Consider the following 22,633-nt stretch of genomic DNA (forward strand, 5'->3'; position numbering starts at 1 on the left):
TTGATTTAGTTGAGTTACACTGTAAGCAATGTGTGAAGCTGCAAAACAAATACCATTTTTATCCTAGAGAAATACAAGCATAATAGGACACAGCACGCAGTTTGCAGTGGGAATATTTTTCAGAATAATTTTCAGCGTTTAGAGGTGTTTCCAACTTCAAGTGGCATATTTCTGTTTCTTGTTTCTCTAAGGTAGTTATAGCTGCTGAAGCTAAAGAAAATCTTCAACGTTTACTTCCTTGAACAAGCATAGAAAGCTTTCTTTCCAGAAATCCAGATTCTTGTCTTGGAAATTTGCATCTATTTTGGGGAGATTCGAAACTGTTTCATTAATTGGGTTTGCTCACAGCAAAATACAATTAAGAAGTGGAGATTTCCTTCCTTTCCCATTTTCTAAAATCATTCACGAAGAGAATAGGTACTGCTACAAAACGGACATGTCAAGGCTGTCACTCCATGATAAGAAAACCTGCTGTTTTTATTCTTTTTAACTAATTTAAACAAAATTTTCCCATATGTATGCATGCAGTGACATTCATCAGCATGAAGTTATTCGCTTACCCATAAAGGGAAACACAGGCATCACAGGCATATGGTACTTTTTTTTTTTTTTTTTTTTTTTTTTTTTTTTTTTTCTGTTTCTTTTACTGTTCACCCCTTATCTTTTTAAATTCCATTGCTATGTGGATACCTTCACGTACTGGCCAGATTGGGAATTCTTTCATGTTTGTGTTGCCCTTTTCTTCCCATGCTATTTTTATTTGTTGGTCATTATTTGGTTATATAGTAGATACAGACCTAACTGAATTGCTTCTCGATCATGTTTTTCTTGAGGCTGGGGGGCAAAAAGGTTGGGGAGTTGAGCATAAATACCAGCTTGACACTTAGATCTTATCGTGCTTTCATACACAGTGAGCATCCCACGCTCTTAGCTCTGGGAAGGTTGAGGCTGGAGTCTTCAGATGGGTGAGGAAATAGTCTGTGGATCGTTCAGTGTCAGGCAGAGCCCATACGGTTCTTTCACTACCCAAATATGTTCAAGTACAGTATTTCTTCTCAACTTCAATGAGGTCATAGCTGCAAGAAAAAAAAGCTTATCCCAAATTCAGTGGTTAACATATATCCTTAGATGAGAACTGAACTGAAAAAAACAAGTTTATTCTAAACAGCAAGGTTCTTCTTAAACTCTACCAGGGGATGTAAGTTGTTCTGCCCTTTTTTTTTTTCTTTATGCAAAACAAAAGCTGACAATTTCTGCATTCCTACTTACTAAACAATGACTTAGTTAACTGTTCTTCCTTTCTTCAAGAAGTTAATGGGCTGTCTTTTGGTTTTGTCTTTCAGATTTTCGTATGTTGTGAAGTACACGCATTTATTTCTGCCTTAAAATTACTGATGCCAATGCTTGCTATGGCATCTGTGGCTTCACCGGTTATATTTAAGGAGTTTTGTCCCTTATATTATCTACTCAATGCCATTCCAACAAAGGTCCAAAAAGGCTTTCGCTCTATTGTGGTATACCTCACAGCACTTGATACCAATGGAGACTACATTGCAGTGGGGAGCAGCATTGGGATGCTTTATCTCTACTGCAGACATTTAAACCAGATGAAAAAATACAATTTTGAGGTAAAAGTGGACTTTTAACATTGTCACTTCTAATGAAGCTTTGGTCTGTGCTGAGTTGCTCAGAATTGGGTGACTGTTTGCAACTCTATTTTGTCTCTCGATAACTTTGCAAATTTTCTGTGTGGTTTGTTCCAACAGGGGAAATGTGAATCTATTACTTTTGTAAAGCTGTTGAGTTGTTTCGATGATCTAGTTGCTGTTGGTACAGCCTCAGGTCGGGTTGCAGTTTTTCAGCTTGTGTCATCATTGCCTGGAAGAAACAAACAGGTAAAGCTTTGTATTTTGTCTACACTTCTGTGAGGTTTATTACGGTGATTCCTCGTAGAATGTTAAGGGAGTTCTTTGTGATAGTGAAAATGAGAGAATTTTGCCTGATGAAGTATCTGCGAATATGTTTCGGGGTTCATATGTTAAGCTTATAAAAGCAATAATCTTAAAACGTTTTTATCATTTACAAAATGTATATAATCAAAATTCTTCCAAGGAATTCATCATTTGTAATAACTGGTTGAGCTACTTGGTGGTTGGTGTTGCTGTTTTTTAAACAAAAATTAGGACGGCCAGCATTTTTTACTTGATCTCTGATCTATTAGTCCAAGTCACTGAATAGGCTTTGTGTCTGTTTTTCCTTCCCTGCATTCATTCATTTGGTATTGTTTCACAGCTTCGGAGATTTGATGTTGCTGGTATCCACAAAAGTAGCATTACAGCTTTAGCTTGGAGTCCCAATGGAATGAAACTGTTTTCTGGAGATGACAAAGGAAAGATTGTTTACTCTGCTCTAGACCTAGACCAGGTAAATGCTTATTTTAAATATCTTAATTCCAATTCACAGTTTTCTGAAAAAAAAATGCTTCTGTGTTTAAATAATTATCAGTTAGTTAATTGCTTAGTATCATATAACAAATTGGATTAATTAATTGTTTTACTGGTGTGCCTACACGTAGGTAGGTGTGCGTATACCCAGTAAATTGACCATTGGAAATCCTTCACATCCGCTTTAAAAAAAAAAAAATGATTCTTCCAATTTTATCAAATTTCTTTTTGAAATAACTGTGCACATCTTTCTTCAGTTTTCAGCTAGTATTTTCCCCTTGTTAATTTGGAAAGCGTGTACTCACATGATGTAAGTTTGCTGATTTGCTGATTCAATACAGTTGAAGTACTTTTTTCTGAATTGTTCATCATCTCAGTGTAGAGTGTAGAATGAAAATATGATTGGGTTCTACTGGGTGGCTTTAGCATGTTACCAGTAAATGGAATTTTTCTAATGGGTGGTGAATTAATTCAGACCTGGAACATCAACAAAAGAAGTAGTAATTTGTTTTTATGTCAGTGAGGAAGAGATTTTAAACAACAGTCATCCTGATTTATGTGATTGTTGGATGGTGCATGGCTGATTTGACAGAAAGGTGTAATGTCACCAAATGTAAAAATTGTTTCAGCATGCTATAGTAGGGGAAAAGAAGGAAGAAAATATGCAGTTTCGGGTTTCTGTTAAGTTCAAGTGAAACACGCTAGCTAAATTCCCAGAGAAATTGTATTTCATAGTGTGCAACAGTCTAACTCCCCCTTGAATACATAAAGGAATTTCACATTCAGTAAGTGAACTTCACAGAACAGTAGTTGTTTTGAACAGCTTTTTTATAGCTTGCTTGCTTGTTTGTTTTTGCCTTCTTGGGCATATTGATTTCTTCAAAGTGTTAGTTTAAAGTGTCATATATTTTTAGAAAGGTTCACCACTCTTGTTAATTTCATGTATCTTTTGAAAGGGTATTTGCAACTCCAGCCTTGTGTTGGAAGAGCCATCTTCAATCGTCCAGTTGGATTACAACCAGAAAGTGCTGCTTGTCTCGACTTTACAACGAACTGTACTTTTCTACACAGAAGAGAAATCTGTCAAGCAAGTTGGAACACAGCCCAGAAAAAAGTAACCCTCATAAAATCTTGATGCAGGCACATCAGTTAATTCTAGCTTTTCAGAGCGGATTACAGAAAGGGTGATCTAAGCAGTGAAATTAATACAACACAGCAGTCCACTCATAAAAAGTGTAGTTACAGCAGCCGTGTATGCTCAAACATGAAATGACAATTCTGCTTATTTAAAAAGTATGTAGTTGCAAATATGTTACAATCATATTTGCAGGGCACTATTATGCAAAAATATTTAAGGTGTTTTCTGTTTGTTTAAACTGGAAGCACTGCTATACTTCATCTGCGGTCCCTTGCTGTTTACTGTGACTTGGTGTGAGTGAGCATTGTAAGCTGGTCCTTCTCATGGGTGAAGTATTACTTAATGTAGTCAGTATCTTAATTATTTTTAAACACCAAAGTGAATTGAAAGAGAAGGTGTATAGTAAGCACTTAAAGTTGACTTGAAGGCTAGGAACTTGTATGACCTTGTGGCATCATTTATTGTGTAATTGCTCTGAGATATGCAGGAAGAGAGCACTCTGTCTTAGAACAGCATGGCTGACTATATCTGGAAGCGTTGGAAATTGACCCTTGAAAGAAGGTTTATGATGTGTATTTCAGGCATGTGAACAGTAAAGGAACACCAATGGCCCCCCTTACCTATAAACAAGGGGTTTTCTTGGGTGATAGTAACAGTGCTTTTATGCACGAGGGACAAAGATTTTAACATCAGCTTGAGATCTGCTCCTTGTAAATAGAGGTTATCAATTTCTTAATATTATTTAGTAGTTTTCTGCTTGTTTTTATCAGTTCTCAGAGAAGAATAACTGAATGGTAGAATCTTACTAAGATGGACAAAGTTGTGTTACAGCTGTGTTTGGAGGAAGCATTTAACTTGTCTAATAGGTGTGATGTCTGACTCCTGAAGCTGAGGGAAAGCTCTTGTTACCTGGAAGCAGTGTTCTTACTGTACTGAAACCAGATTTGTATTTCAGATGTTTGACTGAATACTTTAATTGAACAAAATTTTTAATTTTGACAACCTGCAGTTTTAAATTTGTGACACTAGTTTTAAAATCTAAGTTGTGTGTATAGCTTCTTTAAAACATTCTTGTTTTTGCATTTTAGCAGTGGCAAATTTGGAGCGTGTTTTATACCTGGTCTGTGTAAACAGACTGATTTGACGCTATTTGCTGCCAGACCTGGACTTCGCCTCTGGAAGTCTGATGTTCATGGAACTGTTCAGGCCACATTCATATTGAAAGATGTATTTGCTGGAGGAATAAACACTTTTGAATTGTATCCGCGTTTGGAAACATCCAGCAGAGGAAGTTATAGTTCCCCAGAAAAACACCTCGGGCTTGTTTCATGCTTTTTCCGAGAAGGATGGGTGCTGACCTGGAATGAATACAGCATCTACTTATTAGACACTGTGAACCAGGTAGGCACTTGTTGGTGCATGTTCTGTTTCTTACCTGTTTTTGTTCATGCTGTGTTGTGAGACTTTGGGTTATCCAATACACTTCTGTGATATAAACTCATATTTAAATCTAAAAAAGAAGACTCTTCCTTTTTTTTTTTTTTCTTTTTAAAAAAGCAAGTACTAAAAAATGAGTACTGTGGTTCTTTTCTGACACCAAATTTTAAATTGTTTAAGTAATTGATTACTGCTAGTTCAGACAGGAAATGCATAGACCCATGACATTTCACAGAATAGAAATTAGTATAAAAATTGAGCTACATCAGGACTGAGGTACTTGCCTGTTTTGCTGTTTTCTTTCTTTTTGATAGCATCCTTGTTCTGTAAGTATGTCAATTAAATTCCAGTGAAAAATTTACAATTGTTAAGAGCCTAATCTTGTCCAACCATCAGATTAATCTGATGCTAATTATCTCTTTTTTTGTTGATTTTTTTATAGGCTTTGATTGGTGGCTTGGAAGGATATGGTGATATTGTGTCTGTGTCCTGCACGAACAATGAGATTTTTCTCTTAAAAGGAGATAGAGACATAATAAGAATTTCAAGTAGACCAGAAGGATTGTCATCAATAGGTTTGTACAGATTAGCAAACTTTAGTATGTGCCTCATGGAATGTGGTGTCTATTGTAACTTTGTGGGGTTTGTTTGTTTGGCTTTTGATACTGAAAAAAGCCCACCTTCTAGGTTACTGCAAAAACCTACCATCTTCTGTGGAATTACTTATGGTTCTGCAAATTACATTTAGAGCTGTGATTTTTACCTGGTCATCTGAGATTTTGTTTTGGCTGCAGCAAGAATGGGGACATTAAGGAATTATAGTTCAATTTTTTTGAGAATTGATTGATGTTATCCTAGCCAGGCATCTCTAATCTGTGCATTTTAGGCCTTATTTAGGCCAATGTTAGTGAAACAGTCCGCATTCGTGATCATGGTTATCTATGTATTGGCCAATTTCAGTTGTTTGTGTTGGAGATAGCTGAGTGTGTTGATTCCTGAGTATGTATGATACTTTATTCCTGAGTCTCTGTGATACATTTCAGGTATGTTGATACCTGTGTATCTATGATGTCACCTGTCACCACTCATATTCCAGAGGAAATCTCAGCTTTCCTAGCAATGAATAAGAAGGAACTTGCAAAACACCCAAAGAACATTCACTACATTTCCAAAAATAATATGAGGGCTTATTTTTATATTTGTTGCCATCTGAGTTCAGCATCTGTGTCGCTAGAACTCTAAAATGGATTAGTAATACTTCCTTTAATGATGATGCTGACTGATTTCTCCTCATACAATATTGTAAACACCATTACCCAGCATATTACAGTCACAGAAAGGCTATTTATGCACTTTAAAAAATTCCATCTTAGTTCTGTATAACAAAATGCTAGCAAAAACTATGAAGTTTCAGTGAGTGCTAGAGGACTTAATCTATTTTATCTTTGCACTTAGCATAAGCTTTCATCATTCAAACAGTTCTTTACTCACAAACTTTTAGAAGGTACTTACTATTATTCTTAACTTCCAAGTATAGTTTGAAAGGCGTCTTCTTGAAATGCATTTTCCTCTAACTGCCACGGTGGTTTATTTGCTCTTTTTGTGTGTGTGCATGCGTGCAGGATACTGAATGTTTGAAGAAATTGAACACATGCAATGTGGTACTTCAGTATGTAACACTGCTGGGTCTTTACAGCTAAAGACCTGCCTTTGTATTTATGTACACAGAATGGTACAGAATTTTACTATTAGAGGCTTGATACAAGCTTTGGGGAATTGATTTTTCTAAACTGATTTTATGTAGATTTACTTGCATGAAATTATATAATTATATATATATATATATATATATATGAAATATGCATTTAGAGTATTTTCTGTAGGATAAAGTTTCTTTTCTTTGAACCCTCTCCAAGAACTATGCTGTTACTCACTTGACACCTTAGTATTTATACTTTTATTTTTCTTTTGGTCAGTTTCAGATGTGAATTCAAAAGTGCTGAATCCTTTAACAGATACGAGTCCTAATTTGCTGACCCCGTTATCGGTAGTTGCATCTGTATCATCTAGCCCTTCAGTGGAAACAGATAAAAAAATGGTTACTTCCCCTTCAGGTATTGGTGATAAAAATGACTCTTATTCTTTAGCGAAAGATAATCTGGAAACTCCAACGCTATCGGAAAAAAGCTTTGATAAAGTGGGAGACTTGAGCAATGAAACGAGAAAAAGGGGCTGCTCTGTAGCAAGTGAGTCAAGAAGCAGGAGCAGCTCAATAAACTCTGTGGACAGTGGCTCTAGTTTTATGATATGTGCAGACTCAGAAGCTCAGAGGGAGTGTCATCTTTCTTCACAACGGTTCAGCACTATCAGCTCTGAAGATTTTGATCAAGAGCTCATTGTAAAGCCCATAAAAGTGAAAAAGAAAAAGAAGAAGAAACAAGGTAAGCCTAGAAGAACTTTGACCACCATTTATTAGAATGTGTCACATTTGATAGTTTCACACTAAGTGTGTTTGATGTGTTTTGTTTATGCTGTCACGTGGGATCCAAAACTCTGACTTATTTGGAGTGATTGTGGTGGGCCTTTTATATTTAAGATGAAACCCTGTTTTGAAAGCAATAAATTGATTACATCTTTCTTTTTAGATTATTTCTTTTATTCCTTTAAACTTTGTGTAAATATGCTTAATGTTCTAAATGAAGTATGGGTTAATGGTAATACACCACTGTGTGCTCTGTTTACAGGTTTATGTTGGAATTGTGTAATATCTATTCATCCTAGTTAACGTATTTGACGGTGTCATGTTTTTTACTTTATTAAAATAGCATGTGTGTACCTAGTTATTTGAAATGTTTATCTTTTTTTGTTGTTATACTCTTGAAATGTTTTGCTATTAAGACTCGTTTGGTTTTATGAGCATCACTTAGTGTTGAAGTGGAAAAAATCAGTTTGTCAAAACATAGGTTTAACTCTGTACCTATCCCAATGATAAAAATATTTAATGGCTCTTATTAATATGCTCCCTTCCCCCTCCTTTTTGTTTTTAATGAGAACAGAAAGTGGGACCAAAAGAAACCATGGCTCTCTGGAAGGAACACCATGTTACGAGCGTCAGCTTTCTGGTGACAGTCCACATTCACTGACTGCAGATTCATTTTCCATGACATCTAGCCTAATGAGTGGCAGCATCGATCATTTGAGTACTGGGTCTCCAGATCAGGAAAGCATGTTCAGTGTGGAGTCCCATACAATCTTGCAAGAAGATAATGGCTCAGAAACCTTCAGTGTCCTGCAGTCTCCTGAGTCTGCAACTGAGCTAATTCATGAAGAAAATGGAGATACAGTTAATGTGCAGAAACTTCCAAATAGTGACAGTGGCATGGGTACATCAACGGTTATAGATACACTGACATCTGTCTCCCCTCTAATTGTCACAGAAGACTTGACAAACAATGTTGATACTGAAAATAATGATAGTGTGCTTTCTGCAAGCAATGAATGCTGTCTTGGAAAGCCGAGCCAAGAAGATCAGGATTTTAGTACATTGTGTAAAATAGATGAAAATTTAGATAAAATGAATCTGCAGGATACTGAAAAGCCTTTTGAAGAACCAGACCTTACGGACCAAATGATTTTGGAATCTAACAGTGTACTTGGTGTTCAGACATCACTGCCACCAAAGGAAAATGATGAAATTGGTAGTGAAGACCAACAGCAGCATTCTTTAATACACAGTGTTCTGTCAGATCCTTCTGTTCTCCACTTTGACATCTCTAAAGATACTGATTCAGAGAACACTTCACTTTGTGGATGGAATTTTGAAAGTGCAATCAAAGCTAAATCTAATAGTAGCACTACTGAATGGGTAACAAATACTCATGAAAGTAAGACAGAGAAATCTGCCTCAAGTGATGAAGAGGAGGATATTTATGGACATGGATTACCGTATTCGTCCTCAGAGACTAGCATGCCTGAAGTTGGTGCTGAGCCTGGTTCCCAGGATGTGTCCAGGATAAGCCTAGATGAAATGGTGCTGTTAAAATCTGATCAGGTATATGTTTCCAATTTAGTTGAAATATTTAAAAACTCATCATTTTAAAAGAAATGTGTGTAACTACTATCTCTTACTTAAGGAAGCAATTTTCTTCTCACTTAACAAGTAAAACATAAAGCAAAAGCAGCAATATGTGTTTTAACTATTATGAAATGTGATATATCAGACTTCAGAATGGTTGATGTGTCCTTACAAGGTAAGGACACTGTACTGGCTGTAAGGCCTATTCAGCATCAACATTATGATTTCTGATTTGACAGAAATGTCAAACTCATTCATTAAAGAGTAAAAAGTAAAACCAAGCCGTGCTCAAAGGCTGTTCCTTGTTTGGGTCTCCAGTAGCCCGAATCCTGCATGATAATGCTTCCAACTTCCACTGATTTCTCTAGGAATTAATGCTGGTTGTCTCACATGGAGGGTCTCTGGTTAAGGTTAGTTTTACCTGTAAATACTCAGAATGAGGATTAGTCTTTCTCTGTGTCCTAGACAGCAATTAGTGCTATTTTAAATATTGGTGTTTTTCCCTTTTCCTGTTACCCTTCTTTTCTTTGTTGTTATTTTGTAGTGTAAAAGTTGCCAGAAATAGGAATTTTTATATAGTATTTATTTTCTATAGTCCAAGATTAACTATAAAATCTGCAAAATTGACAAAAAACACTGCGAGTTTTAGCAGAGGTCTTGAAAAGGAAATATAGTTGTTTTAATATATATGTACATATTGTTTGTTTGTGTTTGTTTGTTTGTTTTAAATCTGTTACAGCCATGTGTTAAGATCAACAGATATTTGTTGAGAAAGGTTGGGCTGCAGTTGTTAGTAAATAGGACTCTATCAACTCAAAACTCCAAGTGTAAAAGACTTCTAGTTTAGAGTTGTTGTTATATTCTCAGGTTCTGGAATGTTTTTAAAAGCTCTACAGGTACTTTCATTATAGGTCATGTATGCACTGCTTGGGTACCCCTAATACAAGCTATCAAAATTCAAGATAAACCAAATTTCCATAATATTTGACTCCTGAACCATACAGACAGAACTGAGTGCTGAGAACAAAATTCTTATGTAGCCATTTTCTTGTGCAGTTTGAAGACACCTGCCGCTGTTCTGACTCTACAATTTTTAGTTTGCAGAGAGCTGGATGGGATACTCTGGCCCTGGCTATGGCATTTTGAGCCTGGCTGTCTCAGAAAAGTATATTTGGTGCCTGGACTACAGAGGCAGCCTGTACTGCAGCGCTCTCCCGTCCGCTGGACTGCGGTGGCAGAAGTTTGAGGATGGTGTCCAGCAGGTGGCAGTTTCCCCCTCAGGTTGGTAGGCTTCTATTTCACTGTAACCTCATAAATACAAAACTTCCACAGACTTGGGGATTCTCTTTGCTTTTTTATTTTTTAATATTCACTGTTATTTGAATAGATGGAGGGAAAAAAAAAAGTCATACCATGTGACTGCATCTTCAGTACATCTGGATATCATATTATTTTAGGTGGCTGTCTTCTAACAAGTTAACATTGCACTTTGTCAAGTTTACTGCAGCTTACTGATTGAAGTGAACCACAGGAGTAGTTCAGTGATAGGTGAAGATGAATCAAGAAGCGCTCATCTTGGTTTTTGATACAAAACTGCTTACGATTCCCAAACTTACTTACTTATTTTTTGCAAACATAGAATTCTTTTTGCTTTTGCCTTTTTTTTTTTGTTGAGTTTTAAAAAAAATAAAACACCTTGGTCTGTTTCTTTATGAGTTTATTCTGGGTTGTGGGTTGTTTGTTGTTTTTTGTTTGTTTTGTTTTTTTTTGGAGTGAGGGTTATGTTGGATAAATGGGTTTGGGGGATGAATTTGCTTCACTTTTTGTCCGTTCAGATTGCTTCAGGACTGTTGTGAAAACAGAAGTGTCTAAACTTAGTCTCTGGCTCTGCCTCTACTTTTCTTCCACTCTCATCTCTAAAAATGCATTACTCTTTGCTTCTCGCTGTGTAGGGGAAGATTTTCGGTCTGGTCTAAGAAGAAGGGTTTTACTTGATCTGTAGCTGAGCTTTGTGATGGGCAAAAATATAAGAGTAGTTGTATTAGGTCAGATTAGAGGTTCATCCACTGAGTGTCTTGTCTTTAACAGTGGTCAAAAGCAGATGCCTGCAGGAAAGTGAGCTAACGCATCTGACAGTTGCCCTCAGGAATTTCAGACTGCAATTGTTGATGGCTCAATGATTTCTCTGCATTTATTTTCTCCTTAGTTCCAGGAACTTACCCAATTTTTCCTTGAGCCCATGTACATTGCTAGAATTCAGAGTTTTGAAATTGTGTATGTTTACACAAGAGCATATTAACCACAAAGGTCAAAAGGAAATGAAATGCTACTTTGAGGAATTATTCAAAGGCAGTTGATATGATGATATGTTTCCCTGGTATGAACCAGCACAGTTCCTAATCAGCAGTTAAATTTGGAATTCCATATGGTCTTCTTTTTGTGAGCTATCTTTGCTAATTGGAGTCGGGGAAAAAGTTCTGAAGGTGGGGAAGCGTTTGAGTTTTGTCTGCTTGTGACATGCTGAGCAGTGAACAGATGATAGGACTGCCCAGTGGTGTGTGGAACAGCGTACCTGTTCAGCTGTTTGTCATTCATAACTGGTCCACCAAAGTTAGCATTTAGAATATTAATACTGCTAGTATTTGTAAAAGGTGAAAGTACTACGATATCCTCTCTTCCTTTATATACTCTTTAAAAAATCATTAAGTATGATGTTTGTGAAAGGATTTGTCACAGGTACTGTAAATGAGTGTAAGTGTACTAAGGATAAACCAAACTAATATGGAGGTGAGCTGTGAACTGCAGTTTCTTAACAGTGGGCTCATTTCACCCTTATGTGAACTTATTTTGTTAGCTTTCAATGTGTAACTAAGGAGAAGTGATTTATTTGCATTTAAACACTTAAAAATCACACGTACTCTAAATGGTAAATGCATTTCAGAAATTCCTATGGAAGTTGGCCAGTTCTGTTCTTGCCTTTAAAAAAATGTAAGTTTTTAGACCGTGCATTTTTGTTTAATGGTACAGGTTTACCTTATTTTCCCCTCACATTCATTTAGGTGTAGGTAGGACAAGACAGTTACAGTAATTGCTTAGAGGTAGTATGTTCTTTCCTAAGTTCTTAATGATTTTCTTAATTAACACAGGGGCACTTCTCTGGAAGATTGAACAGAAAACTAACAAAGCATTTGCTTGTGGAAAAGTAACTATAAAAGGAAAACGACACTGGTATGAGGCTTTACCTCAGGCTGTATTTGTAGCCTTAAGTGATGACACTGCCTGGATCATCAGAACAAATGGAGATTTGTATTTGCAAACAGGTACTTAAATTGCAATCTCTTTCAGTTATTGCGAGCTAAAGTATGAGCATTCAAGTCTATTGAGTGATCACAATTAGATTTAAAATTTTATCTGAAGCCAAAGCATAGGAAAATGTTTTTATATCGAGAAATGTTTGTAAACAGTCTAGAGATATTATATTAAATTGGGATGATGAAGAAGCCAGTTCATGGTCACTTTAAAAAAATAAAAAGTGGTGTACATTCAGTATAGAGTATTTATGACATGGGAAGAACATGGGATGGATGCAGATAAATGTAAAAAGGATTGCAGAAACTATTGAAATAATACGCTTGCAGTGAAAATGGCATGGTGTGCTAAGACAATATAGCCTTGAGTGTTTTTTTTTTGCTTGAAAGATTTTAACTTAAGAAGGAACTGGAAAGGAAAGGAGATAGTATGTGGCTGTTCAGAAGAAATTCAGGTATAGGAAGCAGTGTAAAAGAAAGCAAAAGCTATTTGTTTTGAAAAGAATTGATTTGTTGGAGGTAAAATTTACCACTTGACAGTGAAAGGAAGGTAATATATGGAAGACACAAATGGATTCTGAAGTATAGGGAAGTGGTATGTATTTTATTTGACAGAGAGAAAGCAAAGCCAATGGAGGAATGGAGGAATCAGCAGTCTCTACAGCTGCTTTGTCACTGGATACGAATGAGGCAAGGACCAGAGAAAGGGATATTGCAGTGGCAACTTTGAAATGATGGCCTTAGCTTTATCTGCTTCAGTGAATAGAAGAGGATGCATTTGAAAGTGTTAATGTGGGGAGTGTTGGCTAGAAGCAAGCAGCTAGAGAGAAGCCGATTTCTAGGATGTAGCTCCAGTTTATGGAGCTAAGAGAGAAGAGTATCAAAAACCCTTGGGCATGCTGGCTTTGCACAGAGAGCTGAGTTGATAAGGAGAAATTACAAATAACATGATGAAGAAATTACTGTGCAAGTAGGAGGAAGATAGGGATAAGGGATAACAGCAAAAAAAAAAAAAAAACAACATTCAAACAGGAAAATATTTCAGAGTGGCTATAAAAATTCTTATTTATCTTCCATTTAATTTTGATACTCTGATTTCTCTTGTAGAGTTACTTGCTCTAGTGTCACATAAAAATTATTCATGATGAAGCTGTTTGAGTAGATAGCGTTGTTTCAAAAGCATTTTGCTCTTAAATTATTTTCTTTGAATAAGTTTAGTAGTTACAGAGAAATCAAGGCCACATGTATATTGCCAACAAGCATGGCTAGTGGTGATAGAGAGTGAACTTGATGCCAGTCACATAGGGCTCCGTAGAGGTTTGAATCAATATTTTTTTTCTTTCCTGTGATAGATTGGTTTGATTGCATCAGCTTGTATTCTGCTGTTCTTAGGCTTCTAAATTTGTCGTTGATGCCAAAAATAAATTCTCAGTGTGTCTTGTTAATGAGAGGCAACCAGTGATGGTTATCTCTTCTGCATCTCTTCATTCCCTGCACCACCACCCTGTCTAACGAGTGTTCTCAAAGATTTGAAACTGAGCAGTTGTCAGTCTAGAATATCATACAGATGAGTTTGTTCAGGCTTGCTTAGAAGCACAAGAAGATTAAACAAAAGCTCTGCCTCCTAAGGTGTTTCACATGCAAGCGTGTAAATCAATCTTCAGTGTAACTGTGAAGGAGAGGTGTTCCTCCAGATTATGTATATAAACATATGTAACCTACCAGAGCCTCCCACCTCCTTGCAGTACTCCTTGCTGTGGCATGCTCTTTCGTAATTGCTCAACTGCCTCTATTCAGACCAGGTTCTTTCTCCCTGGCATGTTCTGGGCAAAGATTCTTGCATTATTTTCTTTAATGCTTCTGCAAAGTCTAATACGTTTTTGTAAATGGAGATTCCCAATATTGTCACTAGAGGGAGAAAAGGAACAGAAATGACAGCACAGGACTTGGGGGCTCTGCAAGATGTTGAAGGATAATGCAGTGCTTTATGTCTTAGCATATAAATTCAACTGTATTAGAGGACATGATTAATAGTTCATGGAAAGAACAGTTTATTAAGAAAATAGTGATCAAATGAGAAGTGTTGGCATATCAGAGATCTCCCCCTCTGCCCCCCTTTTTTTTTCTTTGGGTAGCTCTTTTCCTTTAGTTGCAAAAAGCCAAACATTTTTTTTTAAAAATCCTCCTTTTTCTGATTTCTAGGCCTGAGTGTGGATCGCCCTTGTGCCAGAGCAGTAAAGGTTGATTGCCCTTATCCACTGTCGCAGGTTACCTCCAGAAATAACGTTGTATGGGCATTGAGTGAGCAACGGGCCCTGCTATACCGGGAGGGAGTACGCAGCTTTTGTCCTGAAGGAGAGCAGTGGAAGAGCGATATCGTCAGGTAATGGCAGTGTAACAGGACAGCATCGTAACTGGAACGAAACGCATTGTTTTCAGTGCTGGAACTCCTTGATATTTGAAGATTTATTACATGAACTTCTTCTGGAGTGTGTGTGTGTGTATGTGCTTATAGATACTACATATGATTTCCTTTAGTCTTTGTCCAGACATACCCAGAGTAACTGGTGTTTTTTCTGTCTGATGAATGACTGTTATGTAGTGAAAGAAATTGCTGTGAACAGAAGTGATAATGCAGTTAAAAGCAAGTTTAAGAAAGTGAGAACAGTGCTTAAAAGACCTTTAATAATGTATATTAATATGACTTTTGATTAAATACTATTTCTTTAATCTCTGCTGTAACGGCCTTAAAGGGTTCTCCACATATTTGAGCGATTTTTTTTCCTGAGACTAAATCCCAGCATTTTTGTGGTCATTTGCACACAGCTGAATAATATTTTTATACTTTCCAGTCACATATTTTTATAGATATTCTGTATAATTGCTATTTAGCTTTGTAGTTGGTCCTGTTCTTGCAGTAGGTAGTTTGTGATAAATTTAAAAGCAATAAGTGTTTACTGCTGGCTTTGAGAATCTGGAAGATATAGTCTCCTGTGACATCAGCCCAAAGTGAGTATAGGAAGAAACTCCAGTCATACAGAACTGTAGTCATATGATTTTTATTTTCTGCTGAATATCCTGTTGTGAAGCTCCAGCTTGTATTACCTCCCAGTCTGGTATTTGGCTTTTGAAAAGACTTGGGAAATGTACAGTGTATTGTTCAAATCTGAAATTTGCATGTCATTTAGTCAGTTTGTTTAATGAAAATATTTGTTTGACCTACGCCTTAGGTATGCTTAATGTTCTTGGGCTTTGTATTAAAGTTGCAGAAAGCAATCCATATTTGTTTTTAAGTTCTCAAGAAAAGTTCTCTGAAAGAAATAGCATTGTTGCCTTGTTTTTAAATACCTGATTAGATCATCTGATCCTATTGGCTTTCTGAGTTTAAAAATGATTTACTTACACAGGAAGCATATAGTCAGACTCAACATTCATCTTTGCAGTGAAGTTAAGTTCAGTTTTCTATTTATGGTGCCTGAGCTGCTAATATTGTTCTCAGAATAGGGCAAGAAAATTGAAGGAAATGTACTTATGAAACTGATGTACAAAAAACTTCTATTTGTTTCTTATTTACTGGCCAAATTAGTTTTTATTTATATTGTTATGTTTGTGAGTTTCAAATCTTGAATGATTTTGAAGGCCTTGTGATGTTGTGTTTTTGTTTTTGTTTTTTTTTTTTGAATGGTTTTTACTTATGCAAGCTAATAAGATTTAAATTACTAATAACTGTGAAAATTTGAAATCAGGTGTGTTTTTGAGTTTGAACAGTTTGAACTGCTGTTGGCATTGTGACAACTTCCTTAAAATGCCATAAGCTTAAATTTGAAGTAAGGCTTTTTAATTTTTTACTTGTTTACATTTCCAGTGAAATGCAAGCTTTGGAACCTGTGTGCATAACCCTTGGAGATCAACAGACATTATGGGCTTTGGATATCCATGGAAATCTGTGGTTCAGAACTGGTATAGTTTCAAAGAAACCACAAGGAGATGACAACCATTGGTGGCAAGTAGGCACTTTTTTATTTTGCTTTCAGTTTAGTCTGACACCCAGGGTTTATTATTTGCATTGTTTTCCCATGAGATTCTAAGCATAAAATTCAGTGAATTGTGTGATATGTTACAGTACTCTTCAGTCAGTGTATTAAAACTTCAGGGTGGCTGTGGTTGAAATCCCTTTTCATGTCTGCTGTAGAAAAGGGGAAAACAAACACCCTATGGTCACCCAAAGCAGCAGCACAGCAGTTTTCAAGAATACAGGAAATGCTCTACCAGATTGTATCAATGGTGCATGTAGCTTGATATCTTAACAGCTGGCAGTAGGACATGCTGTTTAGTCAGAGCATTCAAGCCTGGCTGCTGAATACAGTCTCTCCTCCTCGTCTTCCAGCACTCGTCCGTAGCTAAATGAAATAAATAACTGATGACCTTCCAAAAAATGCTTTAATTACCCCATTTTTCATCAATTGAAGTTTCTTCAAACTACGTGGGTCTGCTTGCTGCAATCACAGATTTTATGGGTAGAAACAGCTCAGTTACTGCAAGTACTTTCTGGCGTTGACTTAAAACTCCTTTTTTCTACAGCTTTACTTGTTTTTCCCCAGAAACATGAGTTGTGGAAGAGGGGTACACAGCAAATTTGTTTACATATTTACCTAATTAATTTCATTAATTTCATTTATTAATTTAATTATTTACATGCATATTTAATCTTTTATGCATATTTAATCTTTTTTTTTCTTGGAGATAAGCATCCAATAAAAGCTTGGCTTTTATTTTTTAGGTTACAGGCAAACTTCTCTTCTTCCTTTCTAGGAGTATCCCAGAGCATTGTCAGCCTAGCTGTTTATGGTAGAACTGAGGCAATTGGTCATTCAGACCTCCTCCTGCCAGGTTTTCACTATGTGATTTAAATTGCTACTCTATGCAAATTTCTCTGTTCCTTTTGGGAAACTGTAAATATACCTTTCAGTTTGCAGGGTTTGTGTCTTTAGGGGGAGGGAAGAGGTGTTCAGTAATCCCTAAACGAAGGGCTTCCTTAAAATGCATAATTTAAAGTAGATTGCTGGGTAGGATTGTGTTGTGAGTTGGTGTTTAATAACCAGAATCCATATTATCAAGACTCCCATTTCATCAGAAGTAATTATAATAATTAGTAATTATTTTTCCCTTCCTACACTTAGAAGGTTTCTAAACTCATGATAGATATCCTGTACATGAAGTGTGTGCATGCATACACACACAAAAAAAGCCTTTGATGGAAGATTCTGTGGTTCCCCCCAAGCTTAGCTAACCATCAAGAACCATTTTTTCTCCTCTTCTCTTCTCCTTCAGGTAAGCATCACCGATTATGTAGTGTTTGACCAGTGCAGCTTGTTCCAGACGATAATCCAGGCAACTCACACAGTGGCAACAGCAGCTCAGGCACCTGTAGAGAAGGTTGCTGACAAACTTCGAATGGCGTTTTGGTCACAGCAGCTTCAGTGTCAACCCAGCCTCCTTGGAGTTAATGGCAGTGGAGTCTGGATCTCTTCAGGCAAAAATGAGTTCCATGTAGCAAAGGGAAACTTAATAGGTTGGTGTGCTTTTGCATCTAATGTTTTTAAGTTCAGAAATAAATAATATATAATATAGTATAAATATATAAAATAACATGTAATTATATATAGTATACAAAATATATTATTATATAATTATAAATATGTAAAACAATACATATTTATATGTTATAAATAATATCTAATAAATAGGAATAATATAGTAAATAGGAAAAAGTAGCTATCTACAGTTTGGTCACCATGAGAATTATCCATGGTGAATCAGGGGACCTTTAATGAACCAACTTTATGTTTAAAAACTAGATTAAATGATTCTTTGGCAGTTGGTCTGGATATTTTCCCTTCTGAAGGGAAATGTTTTTAATGAAAAATTCATTGTCCACAAATAAACAAGTGTGCAAGTTACGCCTTTTAGTACCTATGTTTGTCTTTTCTCTGGGATCAGAAGGCAATTTTATGCTATAGTACCTGTTATTTCTAGCACAGTGGAGTCTGGTTCATGATCAGTGTTACTATGCAGAGCAATAATGTTATGGTGTTACAGTGATAATACGAATTGCTTTATTTATGTTTCTAGGTGTGTTTTCCAAAACAGAACTTTAATTTAGTTCTCTTCTTTGATCAGATAAACACAAAGAGTAGACATATAATATTGTCTGTTTAAACTCATCACCCATTTGGTCTCCTGTTGAAGACCATTAATCTTTTCCTTTCTTATCTTCTGCATTCCCCGTTCTTTATGTGTGCATCCGTGTGTGTGTGTGCACACAGAAATGTTATGTGTCAGGAGGTTTTCTTCCCCAAGAACAGATACTAAAAGATTTGTGTAAAAAATAAATAAATAAATAAAATAAAATCTGTCTAGATATTTGAATTCTAACAGAAAATTAACTTTCATACTGATGATGCTCTGTTCTTTCCTTTCAGGCACTTACTGGAATAATATTGTGCCTCGTGGTACTGCTTCTGCCACAAAATGGATTTTCGTGTTGGCTTCTGCAGCTTCATCTAAAGAAGGTTAGTGAATCAGCAGTGCAAACATATAATTACTGACTTTAAATATAGTAGAACTGATGGTGTAAGTAATTAAATACCCTGAGTTACTTCAGGTTTTGGGTGCCTTTTGTGTATGCAGGGATCTAAAACATTTGAGAAGTAAGGTGGAAACATCAGTAAAACTAGTAGAGATAAAAAGTCATATCATTCACTCTGTTACCTCTGGTTTGGAGTGACATCCAACAGAGAAATGGATAGTCCTTTAGGAGCAGTAACTTCCTAACTTGCCGCAGCATGAATTGCCAGAGTTTAATATGAAGTCCTGGAACGTGCTTTGCTGGAATGCCTATACTGACCAATTACTTCTCCGGTCAGTGCAGTTAACTGCAGCAGAATCACACATTTTATTGGTAGAACTGTAACCACACTGAAGAATTCTACTGTTAGATAATGCAAGTGCTAACTATTGTAACTAAGTATGCCAGTTTTATTGGCAAAAATGTGTGATAAAGAACTGGGAAGAGGAGATATGCTGTTTCTCTGAGGCAATTATCAAGGAAACAGAAGAGGAAAAGAATAAGGGGGAACAGTGAACTATTAGGTATGCCTTCTCCCTCTTAGTTTCTTCAAATGAAATCATTCGCTACTTACCTGATATAGGGGGGCTGGGTTGGGGCAGTACTTAAGTGCCTAAATAAGCACTTAGGATGCTTATTTTTACTTGAAAATCTTAATCTAAGATCTTAGTTTTGTCTTCAAATGTACTGATTGTTTTCAGAGGAAGTGTTAGCTTTCTCAGAGTGGATTAGCAATGATTTTAATAACAGAAATGTCCTTGCCATAGGAAGCTTCTTGTGGCTGTGCCAAAGCAACAAGGATCTGTTTTGTGTCAGTGATCAGAATCCTCAGTTTCGTCCTTCTACGGTGCAGCTGCCACCGGAGGTTGAAATGGTGCACTATTCTGCCTGCCAGGATGCCATCTGGGGTTTGGATAGTCTTGGGCAGATATTTATCAGAACACTTTCATCCAGCTGTCCAACAGGGATGCATTGGACAAAATTGGATCTCTCCCAACTAGGTATGACATTTTTATTGAGTAGACTATCTGTTAACTCGTAGCAGACAGTCTGTATTTTCATTCATAAGTGTCTTTGGTTTACTGATCTGAAGTATAACATTTATTGGAGCAAACAGTACCTTATAATTATGGGCATTGCAGCAGAGGACTGTAAAACACGTGCACTTACTGCTTTCAGGCAATGTTTCACTTATCCTTTTGCCGGAGACAGCATGTTCACTGTTTGCAAGATGCTTTATATGCATTTGTGCTTCTTATAGTTTGTCAGTCTGAGAGCACGCGACCTGACACAGTGCTGTGCAGATGTACCAGTAGCTTTAACTAGTCCAGTTCTTGTACTATAACTGGCATAACTGTAATCATGTGGCCCTGGGCAGTTCTATACTCAAAGCCCTGTATTTTGTGGGTAAATGTGCTCTTAATAGAGTGGCTAAAGCTTCCTTAGGATCTTGTTAAGGAAAAATTTTGCTCAGAGTTGCATCATCCATAGGTGATACAGATGATGACACTCTAATGTTTGAATTGATAGTGATCTAATGATTCAGCATAATGTCAAGAATGTGCTGCTGTTTAACTGCCCCTTTTTGTTTGGTTAGCAATAAGACCAAGGTTGGTTGACCACATTTTGATCATTAAATATCCTCCCAGTTTGGCTCTTTTCATCAGAGATAAGGGTAATCCGGCCACTTGACAGCTTCACTAGTATTATTCCAGTTGGATTTATTTCTTTAATAATCTGAATATCTGCTAGAATATTTTTTTCTCTTAATGCTAATCTGTTTCAAGAGAAGGTTTTTTTTTTTTTTTTTTTTTTAAAAAGTGCTAATTAAAAGTGCTAATTAAAAAAAGCACTAATATAAAATTAATCTGATTTGAATTTTTTTCCATCTCTAATGGCAGTATTCGTGATTGGCCTGACAAGCAATTTTATCTTTTGTATTCTTTACATAAAACTTTTGAAAGAGTCTTTTAAAAATACTGTATTTGCCGGCTGTAAAACAGGTTTTCCAGACCCAATGAATTACTTCCAAATCACCAATCTTACCATAGTTTAAGTGATAAGCGATGCCTTTTACTTTCACTGACCTACAGGATAGTTTTGTCTGTACTGTGCTTTTCATCTGGCTTAGTAGAGCTTGAAGTTTTCCTCCAGATACTGTTATTTTCCAGCGGTTTAGATAATAACTGTGAAACTGAAATAACAAATAGTTTCTTGCTATTGTCTGAAAATCTCAAAATGTTCTAATGGAAATGAGTGCTAGCTGACTGTATTAATTGTCTTGGTTACTTTAGCTACGCTGGGGCTCAAACATTACATTTAGCTGTTCCTTTTAGTTTCATGGCACTCTGTGTGGTGATACTGTAGAAATCTGGGGTCAGGAAATATTTCAGACACCGCACTTTACCAGTCATTGTGAGCTGATAATTAAGAATGCAGAAAATTTCCTGTTTTTTCTCCAATTAAATGCATGTGGTAGATCACTGCTGACAAGATGGTGCCTACCCACAGATGTAATATAAGAGACTTGATTTGCTCTAATGGAGCAGAAGAAATTAGAGAATTATTTCTATTGTTGAAATGTATGTCTGCCTTCACTCCTCAAACATCAAGACTGTGAATTGGAGGGGAAAAAAAAAAGAGCAAGTTGCTGTAAAATGAAATTCAGAAATCTGTGTGGAGGTGATCAAGTTGCCAGCATTTACGTTGAAATTATGAATATTATGTTGTTAGTATCTCCCTTCTTGCCTTTACACTATGTACTGAGCGTAGTATCTAGTAAATTATTTTGATTAGGGTTCCACTATCATTATCGAGGTTTCTAAACACAGTAGAGCGACCTTTAGGCTTCAACTGTAAACAGTGTCTCTGAATCACACTTCTTTCTAAGCAGTGGCTGAATGTGGTTAGCATGCCCTTCTCCTACCATAAAAACAGTGAGTGGGAGGAGGGAGAAGCCCCAAAACATTTATATAAGTGCTGCATTTTTGAATATCAAATTGTACTGCTGACGTAAATAATATCAGCTATGCCGAGTAGGTGATATGTGATTCCGTGTGCGAGAGCTGTGATGCTGCTTTGGATCGGAACATTTCAACAGCTGAGACGACATGTGACAAAGCCATCCCGGCTAGGTGTACTCTCACATGGAAGCACGAGGTTTTAAATAAAAGTTTGACTTTGCTGAATGTCAGGCCTCTCTACCTGCAATAGAGACTTGTTCTCTCCTGAAGCAGTAGAAGTTTTTGTTCATAGTTGTGCTCTGTATGCTATTTTATAATAAGAAGCGGCATGATTAAAGGGAATTTTGGGGTGAGATGAGCTAATTCAAATTCCTTCAATTCAGAAAGGTAAATAACTTGGACGAGGAGATCTGTTTACAATTTCAGGTAACTAAAAGATAAAAATATATACTCCTGTTATTCCCTGTTGTTTCCCCGAGCAAGCCTTACAGAATTCTGCCTTCAGCAGAATAAAATGCTTTGAACCCCTGCTCGGGGGGATAAAATTGTACCCTCTCTTTAAGGAGCAATGTACTTTGCAGGGATTTGTTGCCAGATTCACATCACAGAAGAGAAAACTGTTACCAAGAATGGGATATCC

The 22,633-nt window shown here is 36.5% G+C and overlaps 1 protein-coding gene across 3 annotated transcripts in view; it reads left to right on the forward strand.

Moving 5' to 3' along the window:
• TECPR2 (tectonin beta-propeller repeat containing 2) overlaps positions 1-22,633 on the forward strand; it is a 43,463-nt gene that overhangs the window by 3,439 nt on the left and 17,391 nt on the right. For 2 of the 3 annotated variants that reach the window (XM_084521744.1, XM_084521745.1), the window contains 15 exons: positions 1,344-1,628; positions 1,767-1,895; positions 2,293-2,424; positions 3,401-3,558; positions 4,671-4,983; positions 5,462-5,594; positions 6,996-7,460; positions 8,076-9,070; positions 10,192-10,375; positions 12,241-12,414; positions 14,605-14,785; positions 16,268-16,409; positions 17,734-17,974; positions 18,885-18,974; positions 19,798-20,031. In XM_084521744.1, the coding sequence (XP_084377870.1) occupies positions 1,395-1,628; positions 1,767-1,895; positions 2,293-2,424; positions 3,401-3,558; positions 4,671-4,983; positions 5,462-5,594; positions 6,996-7,460; positions 8,076-9,070; positions 10,192-10,375; positions 12,241-12,414; positions 14,605-14,785; positions 16,268-16,409; positions 17,734-17,974; positions 18,885-18,974; positions 19,798-20,031 (3,805 nt within the window). In that variant the 5' untranslated portion in view covers positions 1,344-1,394. The remainder of the gene's footprint in view (positions 1-1,343; positions 1,629-1,766; positions 1,896-2,292; positions 2,425-3,400; positions 3,559-4,670; positions 4,984-5,461; positions 5,595-6,995; positions 7,461-8,075; positions 9,071-10,191; positions 10,376-12,240; positions 12,415-14,604; positions 14,786-16,267; positions 16,410-17,733; positions 17,975-18,884; positions 18,975-19,797; positions 20,032-22,633) is intronic. The other variant, XM_084521746.1, reaches the window with a different exon arrangement.

The sequence above is a fragment of the Aythya ferina genome (genome assembly GCF_964211825.1).
Source record: "Aythya ferina genome assembly, chromosome: 5".
NCBI classification, from domain to species: domain Eukaryota; kingdom Metazoa; phylum Chordata; class Aves; order Anseriformes; family Anatidae; genus Aythya; species Aythya ferina.